This window comes from Caretta caretta, chromosome 1 (genome assembly GCF_965140235.1).
Source record: "Caretta caretta isolate rCarCar2 chromosome 1, rCarCar1.hap1, whole genome shotgun sequence".
Classification (NCBI taxonomy): Eukaryota; Metazoa; Chordata; order Testudines; family Cheloniidae; genus Caretta; species Caretta caretta.
Genome location: NC_134206.1, coordinates 191,347,073 through 191,375,065, shown reverse-complemented (window position 1 = coordinate 191,375,065; position 27,993 = coordinate 191,347,073). Strand labels below are relative to the sequence as shown.

The 27,993-nt window shown below is 42.4% G+C and overlaps 1 protein-coding gene across 1 annotated transcript in view; it reads right to left on the bottom strand.

Moving 5' to 3' along the window:
• Nucleotides 1-2,337: 2,337 nt before the first annotated feature.
• The window catches only part of PROS1 (protein S), a 45,165-nt gene continuing 19,509 nt past the window's right edge, over nucleotides 2,338-27,993 (bottom strand). Inside the window, exons 8-15 of the mRNA XM_048870052.2 lie at nucleotides 26,043-26,164; nucleotides 23,136-23,254; nucleotides 20,676-20,865; nucleotides 18,654-18,821; nucleotides 15,625-15,793; nucleotides 13,711-13,859; nucleotides 12,785-13,007; nucleotides 2,338-5,264 (exon numbers count right to left, since the gene is read on the bottom strand). Coding sequence (XP_048726009.1) covers nucleotides 5,098-5,264; nucleotides 12,785-13,007; nucleotides 13,711-13,859; nucleotides 15,625-15,793; nucleotides 18,654-18,821; nucleotides 20,676-20,865; nucleotides 23,136-23,254; nucleotides 26,043-26,164 — 1,307 coding nt within the window. The 3' untranslated portion in view covers nucleotides 2,338-5,097. The remainder of the gene's footprint in view (nucleotides 5,265-12,784; nucleotides 13,008-13,710; nucleotides 13,860-15,624; nucleotides 15,794-18,653; nucleotides 18,822-20,675; nucleotides 20,866-23,135; nucleotides 23,255-26,042; nucleotides 26,165-27,993) is intronic.

Here is a 27,993-nt window from a genome sequence, read left to right as displayed (position 1 = left end):
CTATTGGGGAAAAAATCAGTAGGAAAAAAACATTAATTACAGATGGCTGGATATTTTTTTTTTTTTAAAGAAAGCATTTCAGCTAGTCTTTGTGGAACTGTGCTGGCTTTATATCTTTGAATACCTTTTGAAATCAAAAAGTGTTTGATGTGACTGATACAAAAGTCAGCGTGTTGCCTTTGACAAAGCCCTGGCAAGGTTTATAGTGTGGGATGATTCACTATTACTGTGAGAAAGTTTTAGTGATGTTAGATGTTAAAATTTGCCAGGAGTGTCTTCATTTGGTGAATTTTTTGCATGGATGTCTAAATTTAATCCTTAAAAAGGTGACACGCCTCTGATCTATTACAGAGGAGAAACATTTTGTTTTATCCTTTTCAGCACATTTTAATAGCCAGCAAATACTGTGCAGGGAAGAGTTGTATGTGAAACTCCATGAACAAATGCTATATAATCCTGGACATTTGTTATCTACCTTCACCCACTTGATTAGTTTGTTCAGATGCAATTCAGGTCCATAAGGGAAAGAGACCATATTAGTAGAACTGAGCTTCTTAGAGAGCCATAACTTACTCTTTTGAATGAAGTACCACTGTGCCGTTTGTAAATGATAACTTCTATGAAGAAAGGAGTTATAGAAGTCTAAGTGATACAAATGCTAGCATCCTGCTCCCTCTTGCAGAGCCAGCTTGGGCAAGATTTAGCCCCTTACCCATATAACACCACTGTAATCTAATCACTCCTAAAGTGAAGGGAGGAGACCAAATTAACACTTGGGGCATAGTCACTGAGTGGAGAGGAAATGTTGGCTAAAAACATCAGCATAAACTTTACTCTCACAATGTTTTTCCTAAAACATTTTGGTGCAGATTTTTATAACCTGCCCTCCATTCTTCTGCACTTGCAATATGTTGGTACTAATGATAATGATCCCTACCTAGATTCTGTTACCACCTAAAACATGCTAGGTTCTTTCTAAAGTCTGAAGAGCAAATAATTGCAGGAACTATTATTTGTGGGTGCCACTCATGTTATGCAGATATATTACAGGACTGCACCCACTCATCAGATAGTTGGATATCCAAGTGATATGAACTATGACTATAAATAATTGTGCCTGGAAAATTGTAGCCTCCTTGCAGATTGAGAGTTGCCCAGGTCACCTCTAGTTAGGACCTTAAAGTGGTCCGGCTGGATATTCAGTTTCTGTCCATCATTGACAATCTTATGGCACCCCTCAAAGCTTTTAGCGACTGCATGATCACTGACTGTGTAACAGCATTCCTCAGTGAACTCACTTTGTAAGGTGAAAATGACTAATGAAACCTTGGAAAAGGACCATTCTGGTATCCTATGTGTTAGTGACAAATGTAAAATTGGTGCTTGGAATGTCCAAATAGCTAACACTGTCATCCTTGTCAAGCAGTTGAAAAGCCTGTATATTGATATCTGTATCTTACAATTTGAGGTACGGTATTCATTTTTTTCTGTTTAATCAGAGAGCTTTCTTTTCTCCTTTTGTTCCCCTGGTACTTAATTTATTAACACCAAATGTTGTTTTAAGAATTGTAATTTTTTTTTTTTAAAGAAAGGCTTTTTTTTTTGCATGATCCAAATTCTGCTTTATTGTACTAGTATAAATCCACAAAAGTCAGTGGCATCGTTCTGGGCTTACAACTGATGCAGCTAGCCCCAGTCCAGTATATGCTTAATTTTAAGCATGTGGGTAGTCCCACTAAAGTTAAACACATACTTAAGCGCTTGTCTGGACCGGGGTTGCTGAGAACAATACTAATTATTATGTATTATTTTTTTATGGTTTATTATTAATAATGTTTGGACCTGTTTCTTCTGTTTCCTTGAAGGTGGCAATCCTTGGGATAAAATTAAACAATATGGCTGATTCCCAGTCACTCGAAGGTCAATATATACTACTCTGGAGTGCAAAGGAGCCTTAAAGTGGTTGTATATGTAGGTATTAAAGGGCCTTAGTGTACATGAGAATTAGAGCCCACATCTGGATTTCAGGTGCTAGAAAATGTGCAAAATATTGTATGCAAAATGTGAACATACAGAAGCTGATAAACTTCTCTCATTAATCTTGCTTCTTGCATGTAACGTCAACCCAGTTTAGTTGATACTGGCAATATTAAATCATTAATAAAGCCCACCATTAATCTAGGGAATATGGATTCATATTTGAACAGCAAATGAGCTTTGAGTTATTGAATTTTTTTATACTGAAAATTACCACAGATTCTTAAGTAAGACATTTGATCATCAGAACAAGAGGTGTACAGTTTAAATGAATCAAAGATATGCAAATACACCTTGAAATGAAAAGAAACTTGTAGATTCTCCTTTATTGCATGTTGAAAACATGGAGGCACTTACACATTCAAAAATTCAACAGAGCTTTACATAAGACGAGAATACACTAAAGTATCCGTACAGGAAACAAAATACAGATAGTGCCCCTATCAGAAACCTGTGTGATTTAGTGTGACTTAACTATTTCCTGTGTTCCGCAATTTCCTGTGTCTCTCTAGGATTTACAAAACAAAAAATCCAAACTTTTTTTCTTGTGTGGTACACATGTTGACATCAGGGCCAGCTCTAGATCTTTTGCCACCCAAGCGAAAAAAAAAAAGGGTGGCCGTAATGCCGCCCCTGGAACTGTGATGCCCCAAACACGTGCTTGCTTTGCTGGTGCTTAGAGCCGGTCCTGGTTGACATAAACATCTGTCATATTGACATTCTTATTTCATGTTTCTATGATTGTTGTGGAAGGCAAGGAAGCTGAAAAGCATAAGATCTACTTTCCTGAAGACAATTTGACTTCCTGGGGCTGTTGCTACTAAATTTCAAATGCAGTAATTATTTAATTGGCATGTTTAGATTGACCAATTCACCAAAGCCCCATTTCAGCACAGCATTTAAGCACAAAATTCAAACTGATTTCAGTGAGCCCTAAGCATGTGCTTAAGTGCTTTACTGAATTGGGTCCAAATGAGGTAAGTGCAGTGGGCGGTGGCACTTTTTCCATAAGTATTTAAAGGAGACACATTGGGGAAACTTAAGCAATTTTGCATCATGATGCCACTTCACAGTGGTGGGGCATTAGCTGACTGGTGATTAGCTATTGGAGACTGGCTTCAAGTGATCTTTAAGTTTTCCTTTTACCAAAGACCTGAGACTGGCTTCAGTGGGAAACCATAGCAAACATTCATCCATTATACTCATAATGTTATGTAATAAAGTCAGGGTGAGAAGTGAAGTTTAAGAGGGAGGTGGGAAAGCAGCCAACAAAATACAATTGAAAAATTAGGCCCAGATTCTATACTTTGAGGTACATTTACATTGTGCAGTACCTCACACCACAGGGAACCCCATTTATTTCAGTGGGATTTCCAGAGGAATTAAGGTAGTTCTCAAAGTGAGTAAGGATGGCATAATCCATCTCTTGGTAAGTAAATTTCTAATCCTGGTGCACCAAATATATTACAATTTGGCCCTTAGAAAACAAACCCTGATTCAGGTATTTTGATAGATAATAGTTCTATAATTGGAGGTGAAAAGTAGTCACTGCTTAAGCCTGTTCTCTCCTTTGTTTGTTTGTTCATGTTGACTAAAATGTGAGAGCAGCCAGAATTACTGGATGTGTGAAAATGAGACAGGAAGGGAAAGCCCACTCAAAGGAGATTAAGGAAGCCAGAAATGTGTGAACTGGATACTTCCCAGAAAACTCATTCCTTCCTGCCTTAATCAACTTTCCTTGTTAATCTGGCTGAGAGGGGCTATGGCTTTAAGCATGATATGGCTGTAAAATTTGGGGCTTCCTGTAAATAAACAACTCTAGCTGAAATATGGCTTTCAAATGCAGCTGTATCCCTCTCTCTGTAGGTCCACAGAAGCAGAAGTGATGGGGATTTCATCCCCAGTTTTGAGGGATTGGCCTGAGGAGAGAACTAGTCTAACAGTTTTATGTATGAAGGAGTGACTAGGAAACTCTGGACCGCGACATTCCTCATGAATGGGGAAGTCTGTTTGCTTGCCTGTGAGGTCCCTAGCTTAATTTGGTAAATTCCAATTTGGTGTCCTGTAACTCTGACTGATGTTGCTTCATCTGTGCAACTCATCTGTATAAAACTGCTGGCATTTGTTTTCTGATAATAGCATGGTACTGAATTAATTTAAGTGTGGCAGTGTGTCCCTCTTAATGGAGCTCTGAATCAAACAAACAATCAGACAGCCTTGAAGTTTGAAGTACAATGCTGGGATTCCTTGATGGAAAACATGGAAAGAATTAATGTTAACCCTAAGCTAGTCTATCCCAAGGAGTCATCGAATGTCATCTTCTGTCATTTTGATTTGTTCTGCGGAAGTGTGCAACATAAGTTGAAATGCACCTATAAAAGGAGGTTTCGAGTGGAAAAGTTGGTCCAGTACATTATAAGGATTACAAAGCCACTTTACTAATTTCTTTCTTTTTAAGAAAAGATGTGATATTTACTAAAAGCTTGGGTTTGGATATTGCACCCCAAAATAATGCTGTGATTCAGAAGTCTAGTGACAGGGCCCTTGGGCTCATAACTTTAGACTTTTCAAAAAACACATTTTCCAAAACCTGCTAAGACATTTTCATACATTTTGTTTTAGAAACTTAAATGAAAACCGTTTTGTTTAGATTCAAACCTGCTCATAGCGCTTGCAACCCAAACACCACAGCTGTGTGCTAAAGCATCAGAACGAAGAGTGACAGCCAGACTGGCCTGATTTGACTCTTCAAGCTGAGTAAAACACAAAAAGGGAACTGCATCAGTGGTGGAAAAAAAGATGGTTCCACCCAAAAGAAATCTTTAAATCTAGTTTAAAGATATTATCACTGACATGGATAAGAGCATTTTCACAGGATTTTAGTCTTCATCTTGTCTTTTTATCGCCGAAAAAAGTGGGGTTTATTTTATCTTCCCAAACTACATTAAGGGGATAGAAACATTCCAGTTAAACTCCTTTCTCAGAACATTTTGAGTAAAATAATACAGGTTTCATTATGACATGAGACTCATTACGCAAATTATATCTGAATGGAGAATGCTAGTTTAAGAATTCATTCATTTCATACGCAGTCAGCGGGCACGAGTGGGATCGAATGTCATTGTGTTTAGAGATGGCTTCATCCAGATCCAGCTGTATGTCGTTGACCTTTACCTCCATGCAGCCATTGTAAAAGGCCGTCAGTAGTGTAGCACCAACGGGAACATCTACACAGAAACCACATTAAATGAATTACGCCAAGACTTCCAACATCCTATATGCTTTTCATATGAGTAAAACCATGGAAACTTCCCATTTCTCAACAGTCAATGATCCATGGCAGGAAATGGCAACTTAATAGGAAACATTTCACTTCCCTCCATAAACTCTTCTTCCCCTTGTTTGAGTGTTTAAGATGATGTTCGCAAACTGAGGAAGGTTTGGAATATTTGCAATATGCATTAGAACAGTGGTCCCCAAACATTTCACATCAGGCCCCCCTTACTCCTGTCCACATCACCCCACCCACCCCGGGATCTGGAGGCGGGGGGGAGGAAGGAAGAGTGTGGACAGGGGTAAAGGGGTCGTGGCTGGGGCTGGAGTCATGGCCGGGCCGAGGGTGAGGCAGGGACGGGGCTGGAACCGCAGCCAGGGCTGGGGCCAGGAGTAGAACCATGGCGGTGGGGGCTGGCAGCTGGGGGCGAGGCTGGAGGGCTCTCCCTTCCCACCCCTCGTGGGGGCTGTCTCGGGCCCTGCCTTGCATCCCCACTCTGAACGCATCAGTGGGGACCACTGCATTAGAACCTTCCTCTAATCTAAAAACCTAACAAAATGGAAGATTTTCAAAATAATATATACTTTCTTGATTGGAGAGTGTTAATACCATATTTCCTGGCATCCCCAGTTTTCTTGTCCTGACCTAGTAACAGATGTTTATGTATTTAAAATTCACTGTTACAGTAATCTTTCTATCTGGCCAAAAAGCTACTCTGGATTCCAATCCATAGTTCAAAAACAGGGGACCCCATGAGAACTCTCCAGACTAGTTTTGTCATTTCTTCTTTCCAGTGAGTTCTCTGTAAAAGTCCCACTCTTTCCATTTCTAATCTATTCAGACCTATTAAACTAGGCCAATGTCAGCCAATGATGCATTGTCAGCAAACAATACATTTACTTCATTACAAAGGCTCGAGCAGGCATTACTATGAGGCATAGGGTACAACAAAGTTCTTGTGAGGTAGGTTGGAATTGATCCAAGGTCAAAGAGATTTAGGACCGTAACTCACGCACCTGATTTTAATGGGAGTTAGGCATCTAAATACCTTTGAGGATCTGGTCCTGAGCATGTTCAGCAACTAGAATCAACTGGGTTAGTAGCTGATCTCAAGAATGTCATCTAACACCCCTGCACAATGTGGCTATCTCTAAAGAACCTATAGTTGATGATCATCCAGCCTTGCCATGAAGTTTTCCAGTGATTGTGATTCTCCCATTTCCTTTGGAAGCGTGACACTGTAGTGGGGCAGATTGCCCCCTCCCCCCAGTCAAGAAGAGATTACTTCCTGTGATTCCAATCAGCCCCAACCTGCTGCACTTGTGTCGCTTGTCAGGCCTGGGGGAGGGCCCTTAAAAAGGAAGAATTCAGCATAGCTGGAGTGATATTTTGAAACAAGCAGAGCTAGTGCCTCTAGACTTGGGTGCTGTGTTACTAACTAATGAACAGTTGGCGAATGAGGCCTGCCTGAGCTCTCTGAGGAAGGAGATGGGCTGGTCTGTTTTTTCTGTTATAACCCCCAGGGACTAAGCCTTGGCTTTAGCAATGCAGGTAAGTGGGAGCTGAAACTGCCTTTGGGGCCAGAAAGACTGTTTCCCACTCCCTTGCATGAGGATGAAGGCCCAAAGTTGGGGGTGGAAGTATTTTCCTTTTGTTTGGACTGCTTTATATGCCCTCCAGAAGAGAGTGGACCTGCTACAAAGTATAGCCAAAGGTATGAATCCCATGCTCCAGAACCAAACCCCAGGATTGCTGTTTTCCAGAGAACAATGTATTAGGTAACTAAGGCACCCATGCAAGGGGGTGACCTTGAGACATAGCCTTTGACAGATATATTGCCCGCTTGAGTTTACTCTGCTGTAAGCCAAGGTGCTTAGAGACTCTACTTGCAAAATCCCAGTAGGACTAGTCTTCTCTATTCAGATTGCTCTGCTGCATAACAGACTGGTACTACGGAACCCCACATGCCTCACTGAAAAATAATTTACTGAATTATTTAAAAAAAATTAATCTCTGTGTTACTGAAATTTTGGAGAAATGTAGCAGAGAGAGACGTTCCAATTAGAAAAGGAGGACTTGTGGCACCTTAGAGACTAACAAATTTATTAGAGCATAAGCTTTCGTGAGCTGCATTCCGATAAGTGAGCTGTAGCTCACGAAAGCTTATGCTCAAATAAATTTGTTAGTCTCTAAGGTGCCACAAGTCCTCCTTTTCTTTTTGCGGCTACAGACTAACACGGCTGTTACTCTGAAACCATTCCAATTAGAAAAGCCATAAGATATGCATTTGCCTTAAATAGATTTGGAACTTCACAACATTGTTCTCTACTGCTCATTTTGTTTGTGGCAGCACAGGGATACTTTAAGTGCCCTATTTTACTCATCAGTAATCCCTTCACCTTTTCAGGGATCACCTCCAGGGGTTCCTATGATCAAGTTAACATTGTATGGTAACTGTTGGAAAATGTTATCTGAAAACATTTTTTGTCTATGTTTTTGGAAGAGGCAATTACTGTAGTAACTAAGAACATTGGGGGAAAGAAGGTGTCTTAGAGACAGATTTCTTTGTGGAAACTATTGACAACAGCTGACTGTAATGATAATCACAGTACACATTCTCCAAGTGTGAATGTTGGCTCATTAGCCAATAGAGATACTTGATTTAAACCAGCATCTCATTTCCTACAGCTTTGTTTACACTACCGTTAGCACTGTGCTCAGGCGGGGAGCAAAGGGGCAATTGCCCAGGGGCCCGAGAGATTTAAAAGGGCCTGGGGACCCCCGGCCACCGCCAGCAGGGATAAGGCAGACTTCCTGCTGGCCCTTGTTCCACACCATTCCCGGAAGCGACCAGCACGTCCTGCGGCCCTTGGGAGGACAGGGGGTCTCCATGCACTGCCCCTGCCCCGAGCACTGACTCCGCAACTCCCATTGGCCAGGAACTGCAGCCAACAGGAGCTGCGGGGCCTGTGCCTGTGGGCAGTGACATGTGGAGACGCCCTCGGGGGCCCTCTGCCTAGAAGCCGCTGCCAGAGGGATGTGCTGGTCGCTTTCAGGAGCCACCAGAGGTAAGTGCCGACCCCCTGTCCCCCTCCTGCATCCCTGCCCCAGCCTAGAGCTCGCACCCTGCACCCCCTCCCGCACCCAAACTCCCTCCCAGAGTCTGCACCCTGCACCTCAACCCGCTGCCCCAGCCTGGTGAAGTGAGTGAGGGTGGGGGACAGCAAGCGATGGAGGGAGGAGGAATGAAGTGAGCAGGGGGTGGGGCCTCGGAGAGGGTGTGGGACAGGGTGTGGTCTCAGGGAAGGGGTGGGGCAGGGGCCGGGAAAGGGTCTTTGGGTTTGTGCAATTATATGGTTGGCAACCCTACCAGGTGGGCATGTATAAGCCCTGGTTGTGCCAGAAGAGCGTGGCCAGCAGCTCGCTGGGCACCAGCCAGCAGGGGCGCAGCACCGCCCAAACGTCAGGCGGACCATGTCCGTGCAGACGCGGCTTGTGCAGGGGCCCATTGACTGTTCTGCCCTGGGGCCCGGAATTGCTGTCAGTGGGCCTCACTGTGCTTGTAATGGCTGTGATTAAATACTGTGTAAAGAACTTCTTGGAATTTACAGTACTGGAATTTACAGTAACTGTGTTCCTTTCTTCAGTTATCTTTTTTTTTAAAAAAGGCTTTTAGCTAAAACTTCCTTGTTCAGAACGTAGTGTGATTCAAGTAGTCTATTTACTGATCTCTACGAATAAGCAGTGGCTTGATCTCTTTGTTTAGATACAGTGGACACAATTAAACCAGTGATGGCTTACCACTCACAGTAACTAATGTTAGTGCAGTATTTGGTGCATTCTCTAGCCTAAGTATAGAGGATGGTGAAGATCAAATTTGAACAGCACCCATCTAGTTTGCTGCTGCTAACTTTATTTTGGTTTTCAATCCAGTGCGTACATAGTCAAAAGTTAAGACACGACAAATATCCTTCCCAGGTCGATTTGTAACCCTCTTTTGTGCCTACACTCTATGATACATTCACACCCTCATTACCAGGATGTGCAATAAGACTTGTGAGGAACAGATCTCTTCCTCGCCTCCCACACACGAGGAGGTCGCAGAGGTGGCTGACAATGCAGCCCCAAGGTTGCAGAAGCATCTGCAGTTGTAATGTGCTTCCTCAACAGCAGTGGTTCTCAATCAAGGGTACCCAGAGCTCTTCCAGGGGGTACATCAACTCATTTAGATATTTGCCTAGTTTTGCAACAGGCTACACAAAAAGCACTAGCGAAGCCCATACAAACTAAAATTTCATACAGACCATGACTTGTTTATACTGCTCTATATACTATACACTGGAATGTACCTACCATATTTATATTGCAATTGATTTATTATATAAGTATATGGTAAAAATGAGAACGTGAGCCATTTTTCAGGAATAGTCGCTTTGACACTTTTGTATTTTTATGTCTGATTTTGTAAGCAAGTAGTTTTTAAGTAACTTGAGGGTATGCAAGACAAATCAGACTCATGAAAGGAGTACAGTCATTCTGAAAGGTTGAGAGCCACTGTTCTACAGTGGTGGGAGGGTGGAGAGGATGCAGCAGTTGATCTCTGGCCCCAGATGCCCATGTGCTGGCCTTACCTATCCACTGTGCACTACCTTAAGGAACCCTGAACAGCTAGTTTCACTGCCATGCAAGGGGTATGCACCCACCCCACTCCACCCCCACCAACTCCTGCACTAGGGTTGCCAACCCTCCAGGATTGTCCTGGAATCTCCAGGAATTAAAAATTAATCGTTAGTTAAAGATGGTCATGTGATAAAACTTCCAGGAAAACATCAAACCAAAATTGGCAACCTCCCTCCACACCTCTCATGCAGCAGACTCACCCTGCTCCCACTGAAATTACAGGGAAGGGGACTGGATATGCCCCTTGGGGCAGGTATGTTTTTACATAACATACAACACAGAAAATAGATGCCAATTCAAAATTGCCCATCAAACTTCTAGAGATCTCTTGGGAAGCTAATACTTTGTCTTTCCCTATAGTCCCTTTGGAAGTCAAAAACTTTTACCAAGGATAATTTAGCCTCAGAACCACCCTATGATTTAGGTGTCTCCCCACCCCAGGTTTCAAACTAGCATATGATTTTCCAAAGCCTCATGGCACTGATGCACATCCATAGCATGCCTTCTCAGATATGGCTGCACAAGATAGGAGTTGTAGGGCTGAAAATTCACTTACAAATTGTTTTAACAAAACATTGAATCTTTTTAACTCACTTAACTTTCAAGTTCCCTGCTATCATGTAGGCTGTCCACCACCACCTGAAAGTATTGTTGTAACCCCATTTTCCCTGTTTCCTCCTCCCACCTTTCTCTCCTTCGGTTATTTTTAAATGGATGGTTTTTACAATATCTAAAGTTGCTGCAGTTTGTTAAAACTATCAGTAGGTGGCACTTCAGGAGTTCTCATCACTCAAGACAAAAAACAAACAAACCCAAAATACAAAATGAAAAACCTCACAGCACACCACCATTTTCCCCTAGGAATAGGTGCCATAGGGTCACTTCCAAAAATAGACCTTTGGAGAGAAGCTCTGCTGCAGGGCTGTTAAGATAGCTCCTTAATTTTACTATTGAAGTATCCGGCTGCATCAAAAGCTCTACAAATTGACTCCAATACAAGGATAAAAATACAGTAACTCCTCACCTAATGTTGTAGTTACGTTCCTGAAAAATGCAAAACGATGTTAAGTGAATCCAGTTTCCCCCATAAGAATTAATGTAAATAAGGGGGGTGGTTAGGTTCCAGGGAATTTTTTTTTCACCAGACAAAAGACTATATATTACACATCTACCCCAATATAACGTGGTCCTCGGGATCCAAAAAATCTTACCATCTTATAGGTGAGACCATGTTATATTGGGGTAGGGAGAGGAACCGCTCTGCACCCCAGCTCACCTCCGCCTCCTCCCCTGAGCATGCAGCCACCGCTCCGCTTCTTCCTCCTTCCCTTCCAGGCTTGCTGTACCAATCAGCTGTTTGGCATGGGAAGCCTGGAAGGAAGCGGGGGGGGGTTGGGGGATGGGGGGGGAGAAGTGGAGCAGCGGTGGTGCACTCAGGGGAGGAGGCGGAGTGGAGGTGAGCTGAGGTAGGGAGCGGTTCCTCTGCGCCCTCCCCACCGGTTACTTGCTGCGGCCCTCCCTGCGCCCCCTGCCCCAGTTCACCTCTGCTCCACCGCCGCCTCCCCTGAGCATGTCGCCACCGCTCTGCTTCTTCTCCCCCTCCCCAAGGCTTGCCGCGAATCAGCTGTTTGGTGCGGCAAGCCTGGGAGGGAGGGGGAGAGAAGCAGAGCAGCGGTGTGCTCGTGGGAGGAGGCCCACAGCAAGTGGGGGGGGGGCACAGAGGAACCGCTTGTGGTAATAGGAATTCAGATATAAAGAGGTAAAGCAGCCCTGCTCCCCAGAGCGCTGCTTTACTGCATTATATCCGAATTCGCGGTCTATCAGACCGCATTATATCGGGGTAGAGGGCTGTGTGTGTGTGTGTACACACCCACGCACACAGAGTATAAGTTTTAAAACAACAATTTAATACTGATACACAGCAATGATGACTGTGAAGCTTGGTTGAGGTGGTGAAGTCAGAGGGTGGGATATTTCCCAGGGAATGCCTTACTCTAAAATGATGAACTAGCAATTGGCTGAGCCCTCAAGGGTTAACTCACTGTTGTTAATATAGCCTCACACTCTACAAGGCAGCACGAATGGAGGGAGGGGAGAAAGCATGGCAGACAGACACACCATGTGTGAGAGAGAGAGATGCGCATTGCTCCTTTACGTATGCTGACCCCACTCTTAAGTACACTGCCTTGTTAAGTAGATCAGCACACTGAGACCGCAGCTGTTGCCAGGAAGCTCCCTCCTGAGCCCTGTTGTGTGTGTGTCCCCTGCTCTATGGAAGACGGGGTAAGCGGGGTGCAGAAGCAGGGGGACACCCTGACATTAGCGCACACCCCCCACCCCGCAAAGCAAGCAGGAGGCTGGGGGAGCAGCTCAAAGGCAGAGGGCAGGAGCAGCACATGGTGGGGGGAGGGACAGGTGAACTGCCGACAACTGATAGCCTGCTGGGCAGCTGCCCAGCAGGCTAACTTAGGGGAGCTGAGAGGGGGGTTGCTGGTCCATCCTGGTTCCAAGCCCTGCCCCCCACAGCTAGCTCCAACTGGCTGGTCTTCCTGCAAGCAGTGGACAAAGCAGGCGGCTGCCAAACCATGTTATAAGGGAGCATTGCACAACTTTAAACGAGCATGTTCCCTAATTGATCAGCAACATAACAACATTAACCAGGACAACTTTAAGTAAGGAGTTACTGTAGGTAAGTGTTTTGTTTAAAAAACAAAAACAAACACCACACCATAACAACCCAGGATATTGAGTAAGACTAATTCATTCACATCAATGAAAAGAAATAAAATTCACCTGGAATGCCACCTAAGTAGGTAACAATAGGTCCCTTCATTACTTGATCCAGGATGGACAGTTGTTGCTCTTGCTCAGAATTGGTGCTGTATGTTTGTGAATCAGCAGTCAGTTCAAGCAGCTGTTTGTTTACTCGGAGTCCCAGCAGCATTCTTTTGGAGGTACACAACCTCTCTGACTCCAGCTGGGCAACAATAACGTTCTCAATAGTCACAATGATTTCCTAGGCAGCAGAATAAAAAACATTTCACGTACAACTCCAGCACTTATTTTATTTAGTTATGATGCATTTTACATTTGTAAGGAGAAACTGGAGGAAACATTATGGCCAACGTTTTTCAAAATAGGTGTCTGAAATTGGGAAATCCACTGAAGTCAACAGAAGCTGCTGGGTTGTTCAGCGCTTTTGAGAAACCAAGCCACCTGTTTAGTTGCCTAAATTTTATTTTTAGGAGTCTCTCTTTCGGTATTCTTGTTAGAAAATCTTGATCTAGATTTCTGGGGTTAAATCCTGGTCCTGTGGAAGTCGATAGGAGTTTTGACATTGACTATAATGAGGCCAACATTTCACTCAAAGTATCTACTTCAGGCAGTTTAAAAAAGACATATGTAGTCACCTTCATATACATATGCGCACATACTGCCTTCTGTCATGCTACTTGCCACAACTGGGAATAGAGGGAAATTCAAGGATAGCAAGACCTATTTATATATTGGCTTTTTTATGCAGTTCATCACTGTTTTATCAGAGCACCTTGCAAACAATTAATTCAGCCTCACAACGCCCTTGTGAAGTACAGTAAGTAACTAGGATCAGTCCCATTTTACAGATGGAGAATGAAGACAGAGTTGAAGTCAAAAGAGCTATGCTGATTTACACCAGATGAGGATCTGACCCAAAGTTACTGTGATAACAGTAAGATCACCTGTGAGTTAGGGGAGTTGGAGTCTATTATGGACAAAGCAAGAGGCACTGTTTTGCCAGAGACCAAGGCAAACATCACACCAGTGCCTCTGGATGGGCGAATAGTCAATGTTATGTTTATTAGCCATTCTTTGTCATTGGTAAGATTATCTGTTTTAAAAAAAAAAAAGAAATTAATGAACCCGAAAAACACCTGCTTCAAGCATCCAAATACTGTTTGGTTATTTACAAGCATTTCCCCCCTACAATTTAATCAATATTCCCACTACGAAAAATAAGGCTAAATCTGCAGTGAAAAGGTGAGCTTTACATTTTTAGTTTTCCCCAAAATTTCTAATATTAAACATATAGAAAGAGACATTTTAAGCTTAAGAACATAAGAATGGCCATACAAAGCTTGGGTTTTTCCTTGCCTTTTCAGCTTCCTGGTCTTTTTTTTAATTTATTTTTTGTTACCTCTCTCACTGTCACATTCATAAGAGGTTTCAGAGGAACAGCCGTGTTAGTCTGTATTCGCAAAAAGAAAAGGAGTACTTGTGGCACCTTAGAGACTAACCAATTTATTTGAGCATGAGCTTTCGTGAGCTACAGCTCACTTCATCAGATGTTTACCGTGGAAACTGCAGCAGACTTTATATACACACAGAGAATATGAAACAATACCTCCTCCCACCCCACTGTCCTGCTGGTAATAGCTTATCTAAAGTGATCAACAGGTGGGCCATTTCCAGCACAAATCCAGGTTTTCTCACCCTCCACCCCCCACACAAATTCACTCTCCTGCTGGTGCTAGCCCATCCAAAGTGACAACTCTTTACATAATCAAGTAGGGCTATTTCCTGCATAGATCAAGGTTTTCTCACATCCCCCCCACCCCCATACACACACAAACTCACTCTCCTGCTGGTAATAGCTCATCTAAACTGACCACTCTCCAAGTTTAAATCCAAGTTGATCTATGCAGGAAATAGCCCTACTTGATTATGTAAAGAGTTGTCACTTTGGATGGGCTAGCACCAGCAGGAGAGTGAATTTGTGTGGGGGGGTGGAGGGTGAGAAAACCTGGATTTGTGCTGGAAATGGCCCACCTGTTGATCACTTTAGATAAGCTATTACCAGCAGGACAGTGGGGTGGGAGGAGGTATTGTTTCATATTCTCTGTGTGTATATAAAGTCTGCTGCAGTTTCCACGGTAAACATCTGATGAAGTGAGCTGTAGCTCACGAAAGCTCATGCTCAAATAAATTGGTTAGTCTCTAAGGTGCCACAAGTACTCCTTTTCTTTATTCATAAGAGGGCTGTTTATAAGGTTAAGCCAGAAAAAAGCCTAACAGGTTGCTCATAAAATTTTGCTGCTGAGCAGAAGACTGATAGCTTAAACATGCATTTAACATCACACACAGGAATAGTCCCATTGCTCCAATGGGAATTCTCACATGCATAAAAGTTATACAGGTGCTAAAGTGTTTGCAAGCTCAGCAGCTAAAAGGCATGCCCATATTTATTAACTGCTTTTTTTCATAATTTCACACTAATAATGCACCATGTTACTTAATATCACAATCAGCACCCACAATGTATCTTGCTCTAATATAATTCCATATGACTCTTTCATTTGGGGCTCAAACCACTCTTAGTGACGTCAATAGCAAAACTTCCATTGATAAAATGGGAGCAGAATCAGACCCTTTAGAGATGGAAAGGACCAATTTGATCAAGTCCACCCTTGTAGAGGTCTTTGCAGAAATTAAACTGATAATGTGCAAGGCCAGAACCTACGCTCGTTACTCAAGCAAAACTCCCTCTGAAATTAGTGGGAACTTTGCCCGAGGGAAGCCCATACTCTTTTGCCATTCGTTAGTTCAATCATCGGTCCAGCATAAAGACATGTTGGAGAAGGCCAAAAAATACTTACTATAGTTTATATGAAATTCTGCCATGCCAGTGCCAGGGTAGTAGGACCCTTTCCCCACAGTTACTAAACAATGTTTGCTTTGTTTTTCTTGAATAACTTCTTTTATGCCTGAACTTCCCTGATTCATCAGGTTCCAGGCACGAATGCACCCATCTAGTCGAGGGTTAATCTGCAAGAGAGTTACATTCGGGTTTTTGTGTTGCATACAGATTTGCTCTAGAAACATTGTTAATCAACAGAGAATGAGTTACTTTACATGACAATTTATTTCTGGTGGACAGTAAAGCATAATTATATCAATGCCATAGATTACAGCACTGATCTTCAGAGCTGTCTTGGAATCAAATTGCTGTTTGCAGTGTTGTAAACTGCATGTGGTCCCAGGATATTAGAGAGAACAAGGTGGGTGAGGTAATATCTTTTATTAGATTGACTTCTGTTGGTGTGAAAAACAAGTTTTGAGCTTACAAAGAACTCTTCTTCAGGTCTGAGAAAAGTACTCAGGCCTGGTCTACGCTCCAGAGAGGTCAATGTAAGCTGCCTTGTTGTAATAAACCATCAATCCAGAGTCTTCATTAAAACCATGATTTATAGTGTCTAGCAAAGTTAGGAATTTACGTTCCCAGGCTTGTCGTTTGGAAAGTGTTTTGCAGCTTTCCTTTGAGGACGAGGACTGAAAGTCAGATATGGAGTGATTGTTTTGTGATAAGTGTTTGCCCTTGGGTAATATGGTATTTTTGACTTTTAGCATTGGGGGCATCATTGGGGATGAGGTTATCACATTGTGATAGGCATGGATAGGACCAGGGCCTTCCCTAGTGGGGTTTGGGGTCTGGGGAGGAAGTGACAGATTCGTCTCTTCCAGGACCAATTGCACCAGCCTGTGGGGCCTCCCAAAGTGCGGGGCCCGGAGCGGTCGCCTCGATTTGTCCTACCCAAGGGGCAGTTCGGGGTAGGACCCATGGATCTTGAAAGATATGTGGGGGGGGGGGGGAGTGATCGTTGTAGCAGTGGAGATATGTCTGCAGGTTTTGCATCTATTGTTGTGGCAGGGTCTGGTGCTGCTTTAAGTTGAGGAGTTCTTGTCTGTTGGGGACTTGCTTCTGATATGAAGTTAGGGGGTTGTTCGAAGGCCAGAAGCAGAAGGTCAGGAAAGATTTTTCAAGATGTGGTCCCCATTGAGTATGGATTGTAATTGTTTAATGATGCCCTGTATGGCCTCCAATGTAGAGCTGTAGGTGACAACTAGGGGTGAGTGATTAGAGGGGCTTTTTCCTGCAATGAAGCAGGTTCTCTCAGGGATGTTTGGGTGGCACGTTCCATTGTGTGATCTACTTCTCCAAATGCCCCAACAACTATGTGGATGAAACTAGACAATCACTACGCTCTCAAATGACCTTGCACAGAAAAAAAAATGATAAAAAGATAAAAACACTGTATTATCCAACGGCAAACACTTTTTTCACAAAACAATCATTCCATTTCTGACCTCTCAGTCCTCGTCCTCCTGCACAACACCTTGAAAAGAGGAGCCTGGGAGCTTAAATTCATCACTTTACTAGACTCTAAAAATCATGGTCTTAATTAAGACATTAGATTTATGGTTTATTACAAAAATCTGTAATCCACTAACTCCCCTCCACACTTTATTATCCCATCACTGGAAGTGTGTTAAGGGACCACTTCACCTTGAATAGTCTTTTAGAATATATGTTAACGACTTATGCTAAACAATCTGTACCACTTTGTATTTAGCAGTGACACTGAGTACCTACCTTTTCCAGACCTGTAGAAGAGCTGTGTATCGCTCAAAAGCTTCTCCCTCTCACCAACAGAAGTTGGTCCAATAAAAGACATTACCTCACTGGTATTTTGTCACCCTCACGCACTTTGTGTCTCTTTGAACTCAAAGGCATGTACAGTAGCGCAGCTTTCAGTCAGCACTGCTGAGCCAGTAAGCTTTTCCCATTTGGTACCACTGGCAAGCAAAGAACAGACACCTTCAAAATTTAAGTTCAAACATACTGAAGCCAAACTTTCCTCTTCTGCTTGGCCATGTCTGCTGCGCTATAACTAGGGGGCCATAGCTATTAGTATTGTTTGTTGGCTGAGAGTTTGACTCATCAGCCCAAACAACATTTCTAGAATTATTTCACATTGGGTAAGAGAATATTTATTGAGAAGCAGTTAAACATTTTTACCTTTTTGCCTCCCTGTCACACTGCAAACAAAAATGGATTCATTAAAAAATGAAATATTGCAAGCATTTTTTTTGTTAGTGGACTGGTGACTTGTTTTCAAATGTAAATTATTTTCTAGTACACATGCAACGTGTTGGATAGACATTCTTTTACACATATGAAGAACAGATACTGTATGGGCAATGGCAATGGAGGCTTCCCTCTTCTAGGGTGGAAAACAAGTTCAGTCTTCCATTCACTTGTTGCGTCTCTGCTGACACTGCCAGTTACTTTGAGGATTACTGGGTCTGCGTGAGAGGTGGCTGCAGGGACCTACAGCTGCTGAAAAGGGTGAGTAAGGTGACTCAGGCCCCCTGTGCAGGGTGGGTAGGGCAGGGCAGGGTAGAAATGAAGACTCTCTGCATTTCTTTTACCTTTCCTCAACACTTCCCACCCCTATCCCTCGCCCACACACACAAGACCAAGGCACAATGTGGCACTAAGAAAGGGAACATTTGTACAATAGGCTCCCAAGATAACTATTGGTGGCCCTATTGCTTGGGAGTCTTAAAATGAGATTAGGAAATGTACTCTCAGGCACAATCTTGCATATGACCCTGGAAAATGGATTAGATTACCTGAGACATCTTTAATTGCTGTGATTCTATAATTGAAACCTGAAAATGGGCAGACCACAAAGCTTCATGCGTACTCATTTTCAAACAAAAATGTCAATGGCATTTTCATTTTCTACCTACATACCTCCCTGTATTTTGTCTCCCCAGTAACCACCACATAAGGAGAAGTGAACAAGAAAGCAGCCTTAATCAGGAGGTATTTTTAAGTTACCGGTTTAATGAGGGTGTCGTCGACTTTGCGAGGTAATCCTGCAATGTACACCTTAGTTTCCAGGAAGCCATTTGTTGGTTTGAACAGATTTCTAGGGCTGTTAATATTCATCACTGCTTCTTTTGCTATTTTTACACTTATACTGTGTTCTAATTCTTCCACTGAGACCTAGGATTAAAAATAATATACAAAATATATAGCACTACATATGTTGAATGTACTGATTACACAGGGAGGAGTAGTGAGTCTTGTGTTAAGGTTGCCTAACATGTCCCGGTATTTAAAAAACAAAAACCCAGAACCTGCCTTTCTCTCTCTTTTTTTTTAAATATTCTAATGGTTTGCAGCAGGATTATGAAACTGGGTAGAGGAATAATATTTGAAAGGCAAAGGTGTCTCTTGCTTTCCATAGGAAAGCCTATACTTGGTTGAATGACTGATATTTTTTGGAAAAAACACAATTTTTCAGTTTGTGTTACACTTAGTAGTATAGGTGCCAACTTCCCCTTTGCCTGGTGGGTGCTCGACCCCACCCCCTCCACCCCGCCCCGGCCTCACCCCTTCTCCACCTCTTCCTGCCCCTGCACTGCTCTTGTCCCGCCCCCATTCCACCCTTTCTCCCAAGTCCCTGCCCCTGCCCCGCCTCCTCCCCGAGCACGCGGCATCCCCGTTCCTTGCCCTCCCTCCCGGAAAGTCCAAAGTGCCACCAAACAGCTGTTTGGCAGTGGCCAGGCAGGAAGTGCTGGGAGGTAGGCAGTGGAGCGGGGACGTGGCGTGCTCAGGGGAGGATGAAGCAAGGAGGGGGTAGGGGGAGCTTTGCTGCTGGTGGGTGCTAAGCACCTGCTAATTTTTCCGCATGGGTGCTCCAGCCCCAGAGCACCCACGGAGTTGGTGCCTATGCTTAGTAGACCTCATTAGGCATTTGCTTCTAAAATTGCTCAACATTCCATCCACACTGAGCATGCTCCTCTGGATCTCATTCTGCCTGCCACAAAGAACTGAATCTCCTGAGGGAACACAGACACCCCCCCTCCCCCCCAAAAATCATCTACTGTTGATGTTACCCACCAAAATACCTTTGGGTCTAAGCGAAGGTGCACTGGACTGGACACCAGGAAACAATATGGCAGAACTAAATCTCATCCATTTAGGGTACATCTACACAGCAGCTGACAGGGTGCTTCCCAGCACCGGTAGACATATGTCCAGCTCTGTTCAAGCTAGCATACTAAAAATAGTAGTGTGGCTGTAGCAGCACAAGTTGCTAGCTGCCCAAGTACAATCCTGCCCAACTTGGTGCTTTAAAAGGGCCAATTTCACAAAGGTGAAAACAATCATGAGCCAAATAAGCTGAGAGGAAAAATGTGAATGGATAATTAGGGCTTCTTTAACAAGACTTTACTAGATGCCCAAAAAGCCATAATCAAGGGAGAAGGCCAAATTGGTTAAAAAAGCAATCTGGTTTAGAAGAACCTGAAGGCAACTATAAAAAACTTTAAAAATAATATGAAATAAATGGAAGAAAGGGGAAGTTGATAGTACAGAATGTAAATCAAAAGTTAGGAATTGTAGAAAATTGATAGGGGAAGCAAAGTGACATGAGGAGAAATCTATGGTTAGCAGAGTTAAGGACAATAATAATATTTTCTTTAGTTAGGAGGCAGGAAGCCTTGATTTGATTGATCAAGCTGCATTGGCCCACATAAAATAACAAGTATGTTTGGAATAACAACCCCATGGACCACTTTAATCAGAATAAACATGTTTACACAGATGATCATGCACTAGGTATTACTTCATAGGGCCCAAGCACCGTGCAGACAGTGGCTGTTTGTATCACAAGGAAATTCGGAAGTTTGCTAATGCTACCACTGTATCTTTCTTAACCACCTTTACATCTGGGATCTTTATGGAATCATTTTGAAACCTTTTTTAAATTATTATTATAAAGTCGCGATTACAATTTTCCCCAACTTCACCTGAGTGCACCAATAATTCACAGGGTATTAGAAAATAACTTACTATATGCCACAGACCATCATTAATGGCTTTGCCACCACTGGTGACTTTTGTTCCAAGTTCATTCTTGAATTGAATCTCAATCTTCCCATCACGAAGTGCAAGCAAGAACCATGCTGTGCTGTCAGAGGATTCAGCATATAATATAACACCCTCTGTATCATATGTCCGGAAATCAAATTCTGCTGAAAATCTGTGTCATGGGAGAGGAATCACAATCATGGGAAGAGGATACATGAGACAATGAAGAGTTCAGTGCAATACATTAATAATTTAGCTATAGAGGCAAATATTAATCTCCAAATGACAACTCTGTATCCAAGCAGGTCCAATGGCTGCCTGTGATTAATCATAGGCAGAATCCAGTTCCCCTTACGTTACAGGTGTGTTGTAAGAAAAAGTAAATTGTTTGGGAGGTGTTCCAGTACTATGATGAGGAGTGCCATTAAAAAAAAAAATCTATCAGAAGTATCTTCTTAAATGTGCTTCATCACTGACTTTGAAAGTTCCATTCTTTACCCTTATTTTGTTTAGGGAATAAGATCTGTATGTTGGTGGCATTTGGATGATCATGCATAAATTGTAGTTCCTTTTGTTCTGTGTTTGTATAGCATCTAGTACAATGGAGTCATGGTTCATAACTAGGGCTCCTAGACACTACAGTAATACAAATAATAAATGGTGGTGGTATTATTATTTATTATTATGGTAGAACCTATAGACCCTGTTGTGCTCTGGGGGCTGTACAAACATAAGAGAAGCTCTCTGCGCCAAAGAGCTTTCAGGCGAAATATACAAGACCGAAGAAGGGCTTGAGGGGAAAATGGAGGTACAGAGGTGAAGTGACTTGTGAAAGGCACACAGCAGGTGGGTGGCAGAACTAGGAACAGAACGCAGGTGCCCTGATTCCAAGTTCAGTTCTCCAGTCACTAAACCACATTGACTTTCAAACATGGTTCTGTCAAAACTCCTTATTTTGAATTTATAAGTAACTATTTAAGATGTTAGCTGCTAAGGACACTTTCAAACTTTTCAAAAATCTTCCAAGAGAGCATTAATTCCAGGTCACCTTTGATTCATGACACAAGGGCATGTCTTAATATTGATGCTCTAAATCTGAGACACTAAAAATCACAAATGCAACAACTTCTGCTGTTGGCGCCTCTGAAATTGTTCAGACAGTGATTCAAAGGTAACTCTGCATTTTCAAGTGCCACAAGGAGTAAACTTAAATGCCACATAGAGCTTACTAACATTAGCAATAGCTGTAGGACACTGACATCTGAAGGGGAAATCCTACAAATTGATATTGGCGTAAAACAAGACACTGTGCTCCATCAGTGGCCTGGAATATTTTAGGAGAAAGCACAGGAGACCATTAGCTTCCTCCGTACTTGATGAACAGCATGCTACAGCTGGTAATGCCTGCATAAGAGCAGCAGAACCATCATCTGAGGCTCCCCATTTTGATTTACAACTACACACTGCGAGATGCATATTCATTTCTATAACATCATCTGATTTTAAGGACTGACGCACTTTAGGGGGGAACCTATATGAAACTTGCCTACTGTGAAATACCACAGACACCGTTTGGATCAAAATGTGCCTGCAAACGTCCCACCAGTGGGGATTCTTCAGAGCAAGTTTTGAGTCAGTTGGCAAGACTGGCCCCGGGGGAACTGCAATACCTCTACATCTCTGCCATCATCGTCACGTCTTTTCTCTTCCCTTCAGAGGGGGCAGCAAGATTCTGTCACTGTGAGACACCATCTTTCTGCCTCTCCTAAGAAATCTCATTCACTCTAAAAACTGCTGAGGCCTCCATCCAGTTCGTATTCTCTCCTCTCCCCCTTGATCCATTTTCCACCTTTTCCCACTCAGTCTCGGGACTGTTTTGATTCTCTTCCTCCCAGGGTTTGTTTCCCTTTTGGTCCGTATATCTCTGTCTTCAACCACAGCAACACAGCTGTCACTGCAGGAGGAATCTGGCTCTTCACCCACTGATGAGCTCAGGCTCAGATGCTGGTGCACTGTATCTGCCACAGACCACACCAATGGGCTGCCTGCTCCACTATGTAGCTGCATCGGGCAGCTGACACTGTCCCCGTCTGATGGAAAGGGTTGCTTAAGATCCAGCTGAGCCGATGAGTTACAGGAAGGAACTATACTAAAGATGTGGCTCATGGATATAATACAATCACTAAGTGGTGCTGTAAAGTGGTTCTAAGCACCTCGCTCCTGTCTGTCCACTTTCAAATAACTCCAGCCTCCACTGAGTGCTATTACATGTAGGAAGCTCAGTTCCTTTGTCCTCCCCGCAATGATACAAGGTGTCTTATCCAGTGAGATGATGCTGTGAACTCTTCATACAATCCATAGTCCTTCTGCCACCCTCTGGGAATTAATGGAAACAAATCCCCAGCACTTTCATGCATAGTGTTATCAATGGCAAATGCTCACCTGGTTATTTCTGGCAATCTAAACCTTAAATACAGCACAGGGATCGCCATAAATTGTTCTGCCAGGTAAAGCAATTCATAATTTTTTTCAAGATTCAGAGGGACACAAACTGGAACAGCCTGGAAATAATGAAGGGAAAAATCACCATGTCATAACTTTTGTGCAGTGATATTTCACAGATTAACCTCAGTTCTTAGTGGCTTTTAGCTCGTTACATTTTTCTTAAGCACTTGATACCTAGTATACTTGATTAATCTGAATACCTCAGTACAAATAAAACAATTTTATTTTTCTACATTATCCATACATCAAAAATGTTGTAACATAGTTTCGTAGATTACAACTTTCATTTGAGTTGGTAATTACATTGTAAGTGTTTAATATTCAAATCAAGGCATACAGCCAAATTACACCATTTCCTTTCAACCTGCATCCCTACCACCTTATGTTAGGATTCTCAGGTCTCTTAATTTAAGCAGTTTGGTTGGGTTGATTGTTGGATGGGTGAAATCTAAAACATCTAGGGTGATACACAAAGTGGTCTTGATTTGAATAAGCACCACACTTTCCTCTGAAGCAGAACTGAACTAATATACAGCATAGTGGCAGGGGAAGTACAATGTCTCTTGATATGGTATCTTCTCAGAACACATGAAAAATTTGGTCCTGGACACGAGTCACAACTAGTCCCAGGTAAGATTGTGAGGTTAATCCCGGTGTCCTGGCCAAAATCAAATTTGGGTAATTATATTCTGCCTATTTAAACTTTTCAGCCTTCACTGGGAAAGGTATTCTTCATTTTCTGGTATACATTGTTGCCCAGTGTTGCTGTGTATGAAGTTTGTATACTTTCTGTATTGCAGTGGTAGACAGAATGATGACTGTATATAGGGATAATATATCAGTTTAAATTACAGTGACCAGATGTCCCAATATTATAGGGACAGTCCCACTGTTCAGGGCTTTGTCTGAAATATTACCTCCCACCCCGTCCCAATTTTTCACACTTGCTATCTGGTCAGTCTCATTCAAATAGGTCAGACATTGTATGGCCATATTGCCATTTCAGCTACGACTCAATGTGCACTGCTGTTTTTATGTCTCTTGTCATGCCACAATGATGTCAGATGTAAAAAGACAGTTGGAACTTATTTTTGATTGAATCCCCTATATTTAATCTCCCAGCAGATATGTCCTACGCAGATGCAGCAGAACCAAAGCAATTGGGTGTGAAACACTACTGTGTGTGTGATACACATTGCACTTGGATAGTCTAACTCAGTGGCTCTCAACCTTTCAGGATGACTGTACCCCTTCAGGAGTTTGTGTCTCGCATACCCCAAGTTTTACCTCATTTAAGAGCTACTTGCTTACAAAATCAGACATCAAAATAAAGTGTCAACACTATTACTGAAAAATGGCTTACTTTCTCATTTTTACCATACAATTATAACATAAATCAATTGGCATACAAATATTGTACTTACTTTCCAGTGTATAGTACATAGAGCAGTATAAACAAGTCGTCTGTATGAAATTTTAGTTTGTACTGATTTTGGTAGTGCTTTTTATGTAGTCAGTTGTAAAACTAGGCAAATATTTAGATGAGTTGATGTACCTCCTGGAAGACCTATACGTGCCACCAGGGGTATGCGTAAACCTGATTGAGAACTATTGGTCTAACTCACAGCTAATACTACATTTCCCAAAATTCTTTGGGCTTGGTTCTCATTTAACACAATTTTCATGGTGTAGCAATTCCGTTGACTGTAGTGCAACAACTCATGAATTACAATATTATATGTAAGAATTGGACTTGAATTTTTTTATACACGGGGTGGAGCACTTGGTCTGTAAAGAGGATACATCCTTTTGAGTTTTTCCATGATACTGCTGATAATACAGATTTTTATTCCAACTAAAAGATCTGCAACTGGTTTCTACATACTGGGTCAGCCTCTTTAGCCTTAGTCCCAAGGGTTACTAAACCTGTCTCTCATACAACAGCGTTAGGAGTAATGTTTAAGGGGGACAGAGCAGACTGTCCTCCCACTTTATTATCAGTAGGGAATGGAATTACTCCCTGTGTTGTCTAAGTATTAAAGCTTAGCAACTAAAAATACCAACTTCTAGTAAATATGTTCGAGCACAATAGTGGGCTTTGATCTTTGAAATATTTAAGCGCCCCTACATCATACTGTGGCAAAGATTTGTTTTTGGTGGAAGCTGTTTGAACACACTTACAGGTCCCAACCTGCCCATTCCTGCCAAAGTAGTATAAAGAAAAGCCTTCATAAGAAAATGCTTTAATTGAAATCCTCTATAGTCCCACTGTTTCTTCCACTAAAGTGTAAATTTGTAGTTCCTTTTGGATGGGAAATGTGTTTTTTTAGCACTTGGTGAAACTATTCACTCGCTGCTTGGCCATCTTTTTAAAAAAAAAAAAAAAAAAAAAAAGTCATGATAACTGAAACTGTGCAAAACAATCAGCTCAAACTGAGCTTTTCCAGGAGTCATTCTGAGAGACTAGGTGGGAAAAGGTTCTCATGGCAAGAAAAATCTGGGAAATATGTGAACATGCTTTCAAAATGAGCTGAGGCTCCCATGTCAACATCTAAGCCAAGGAGGGCATGGGGCTTTTTTGGGGGACGGGTAGAAAAGGGCTAGTTAAAGCAGATTTCTCTTGATGCTTTCTCTTGGAACTGAACCTGGGCCGAATGATATCCAAATCCCTGTCAACTGAACTGCTGGATTTGATTTGTGAAGCATGCCCTGACTCAAAGCCTGCAGCATTTTCCCAGCAATTTTAAAACTGGCTTTGGTACTTTTTCTAATCTACCTCATCCTGTCATAGAGAAACCCCCAACTCTGTAATTTCCCTAGCAAGCTCATATCATGCAGTTTTACCTCACAGTTCTTCCTGTCCTTAGAAAGCTTGAACCCTTTCTTGCCATCACAATAGCAGGAATAGCTTCCTGGAGAATTTACACACTCTTGCGCACAAGTGTTTTCAGCACATTCATCCACATCTGCAGTGAAACAGAAGCACATTGCATGAGACTTAGACTGAACAATCATTTAATGTTCTAAAGACAAGTACATTAAATTAATGCAACAATGGGCAAGACAGTTCTGTACTGGAATGTGAATTCTGTCAGTGGTGGGGGTGATGTATTAAAGCGCTCTCTCCAGCCTGAAATTTACATTTGCCTTCTGGATGAACAACCCCAGCAAGTCTTATATGGAAACCGTGCAGCGAGCCAGGGCAAAGCTGAACTGATATGTGAGAAGCTACAAAGCTGAGCTGCATGGCTGAGGATTACAGAGGAATGCAGAAAAGGAGTTGACATAAATGAACTCCTGCCATCTGTCTATCAGTACTACCTGTTCTGGGCCACTCTCCTCTTGTTCCTCCTTGGGTCTCACAAGCTGCAAGAGTTACTACAGTCCTAATAGTATACATGGCAATTGTGTGGAGCAGAGACAATCTGTTCACATAAGGCCAAAATCAGTTCCGTACAGTCCCATCTGAGGGAGAGGTACCTCCTCTGACTGATGTAGTAATCTTCCCAAGCTGCAAAGTCCAGACAGCTTAAGTGGAGTTTATGGAGATCAATATAGGCTGATTAAAAGCAAAAACCACTTGGCTATTAAAGAGCTAAACCTACTACCTTTTTCATGTTGTTGGCTGTGTGCAATAAATAATGTATAAAAGAGAGGTTGTGTGAAAGGCTAATTTAATTGTTACATTTCTAATATGAAAAACATACAAGCTTATGAGGTGAGAGGCTCTGTAGGCATGAGCCAAGGGCGATGTATAAAGAAATTTTGCAATGCCGGTTCTGAAGTACACTGCCCTTTGATGTAAATAAATGATAGTCTGCTAGTAAATATATTTTTAAAACATGATTTGGTTTTGTAGCATGCTAGGTTTTTTTAAAAAATTTAAAATCGCATTTTTAGTTGCTTAAAGGAAAATTTCAAGATCTCTTCTTCAAGCTCCACTTTATAAAGTGGTGACCGTAACGTATTGGGTAGAACCAGAAACTAGTTCCCAGGTTTCCTGGCTTCGATTCTAGTATTTGACAAAAAGAAAAGGAGTACTTGTAGCACCTTAGAGACTAACCAATTTATTTGAGCATAAGCTTTCGTGAGCTACAGCTCACTTCATCGGATGCATACTGTGGAAACTGCAGAAGATATTATATACACAGAGACCATGAAACAATACCTCCTCCCACCCCACTCTCCTGCTGGTAATAGCTTATCCAAAGTGACCACTCCCCCTACAATGTGCATGATAATCAAGGTGGGCCATTTCCAGCACAAATCCAGGTTTTTTTGTGCTGATCACTTTAGATAAGCTATTACCAGCAGGAGAGTGGGGTGGGAGGAGGTATTGTTTCATGGTCTCTGTGTATATAATGTCTTCTGCAGTTTCCACAGTATGCATCCGATGAAGTGAGCTGTAGCTCACGAAAGCTTATGCTCAAATAAATTGGTTAGTCTCTAAGGTGCCACAAGTACTCCTTTTCTTTTTGTGAATACAGACTGACACGGCTGTTACTCTGAAACCTAGTATTTGACACTGACTCACTGAGTGACCTAACACGCCATTTAACCTCTCTGTGCCAGAGGTTCCCCATAATTACATGGCAGATACTTCCTTAGTGTGTTGAAAGGACTAAACAACTAATGCTTGTGAAGGGTTTTGAGATGCTTGGAGGAAAGGCACTATACCTATTAAAATGCCCAATCTTACTGTCTTTGCTGTTTGTTTAGTTGAACAAGGGCCTGTTTAGGAAAAAACACTCTGTTCAGGAAGGATAAAGATGTGTGCAGCTGAAGATACGACCAA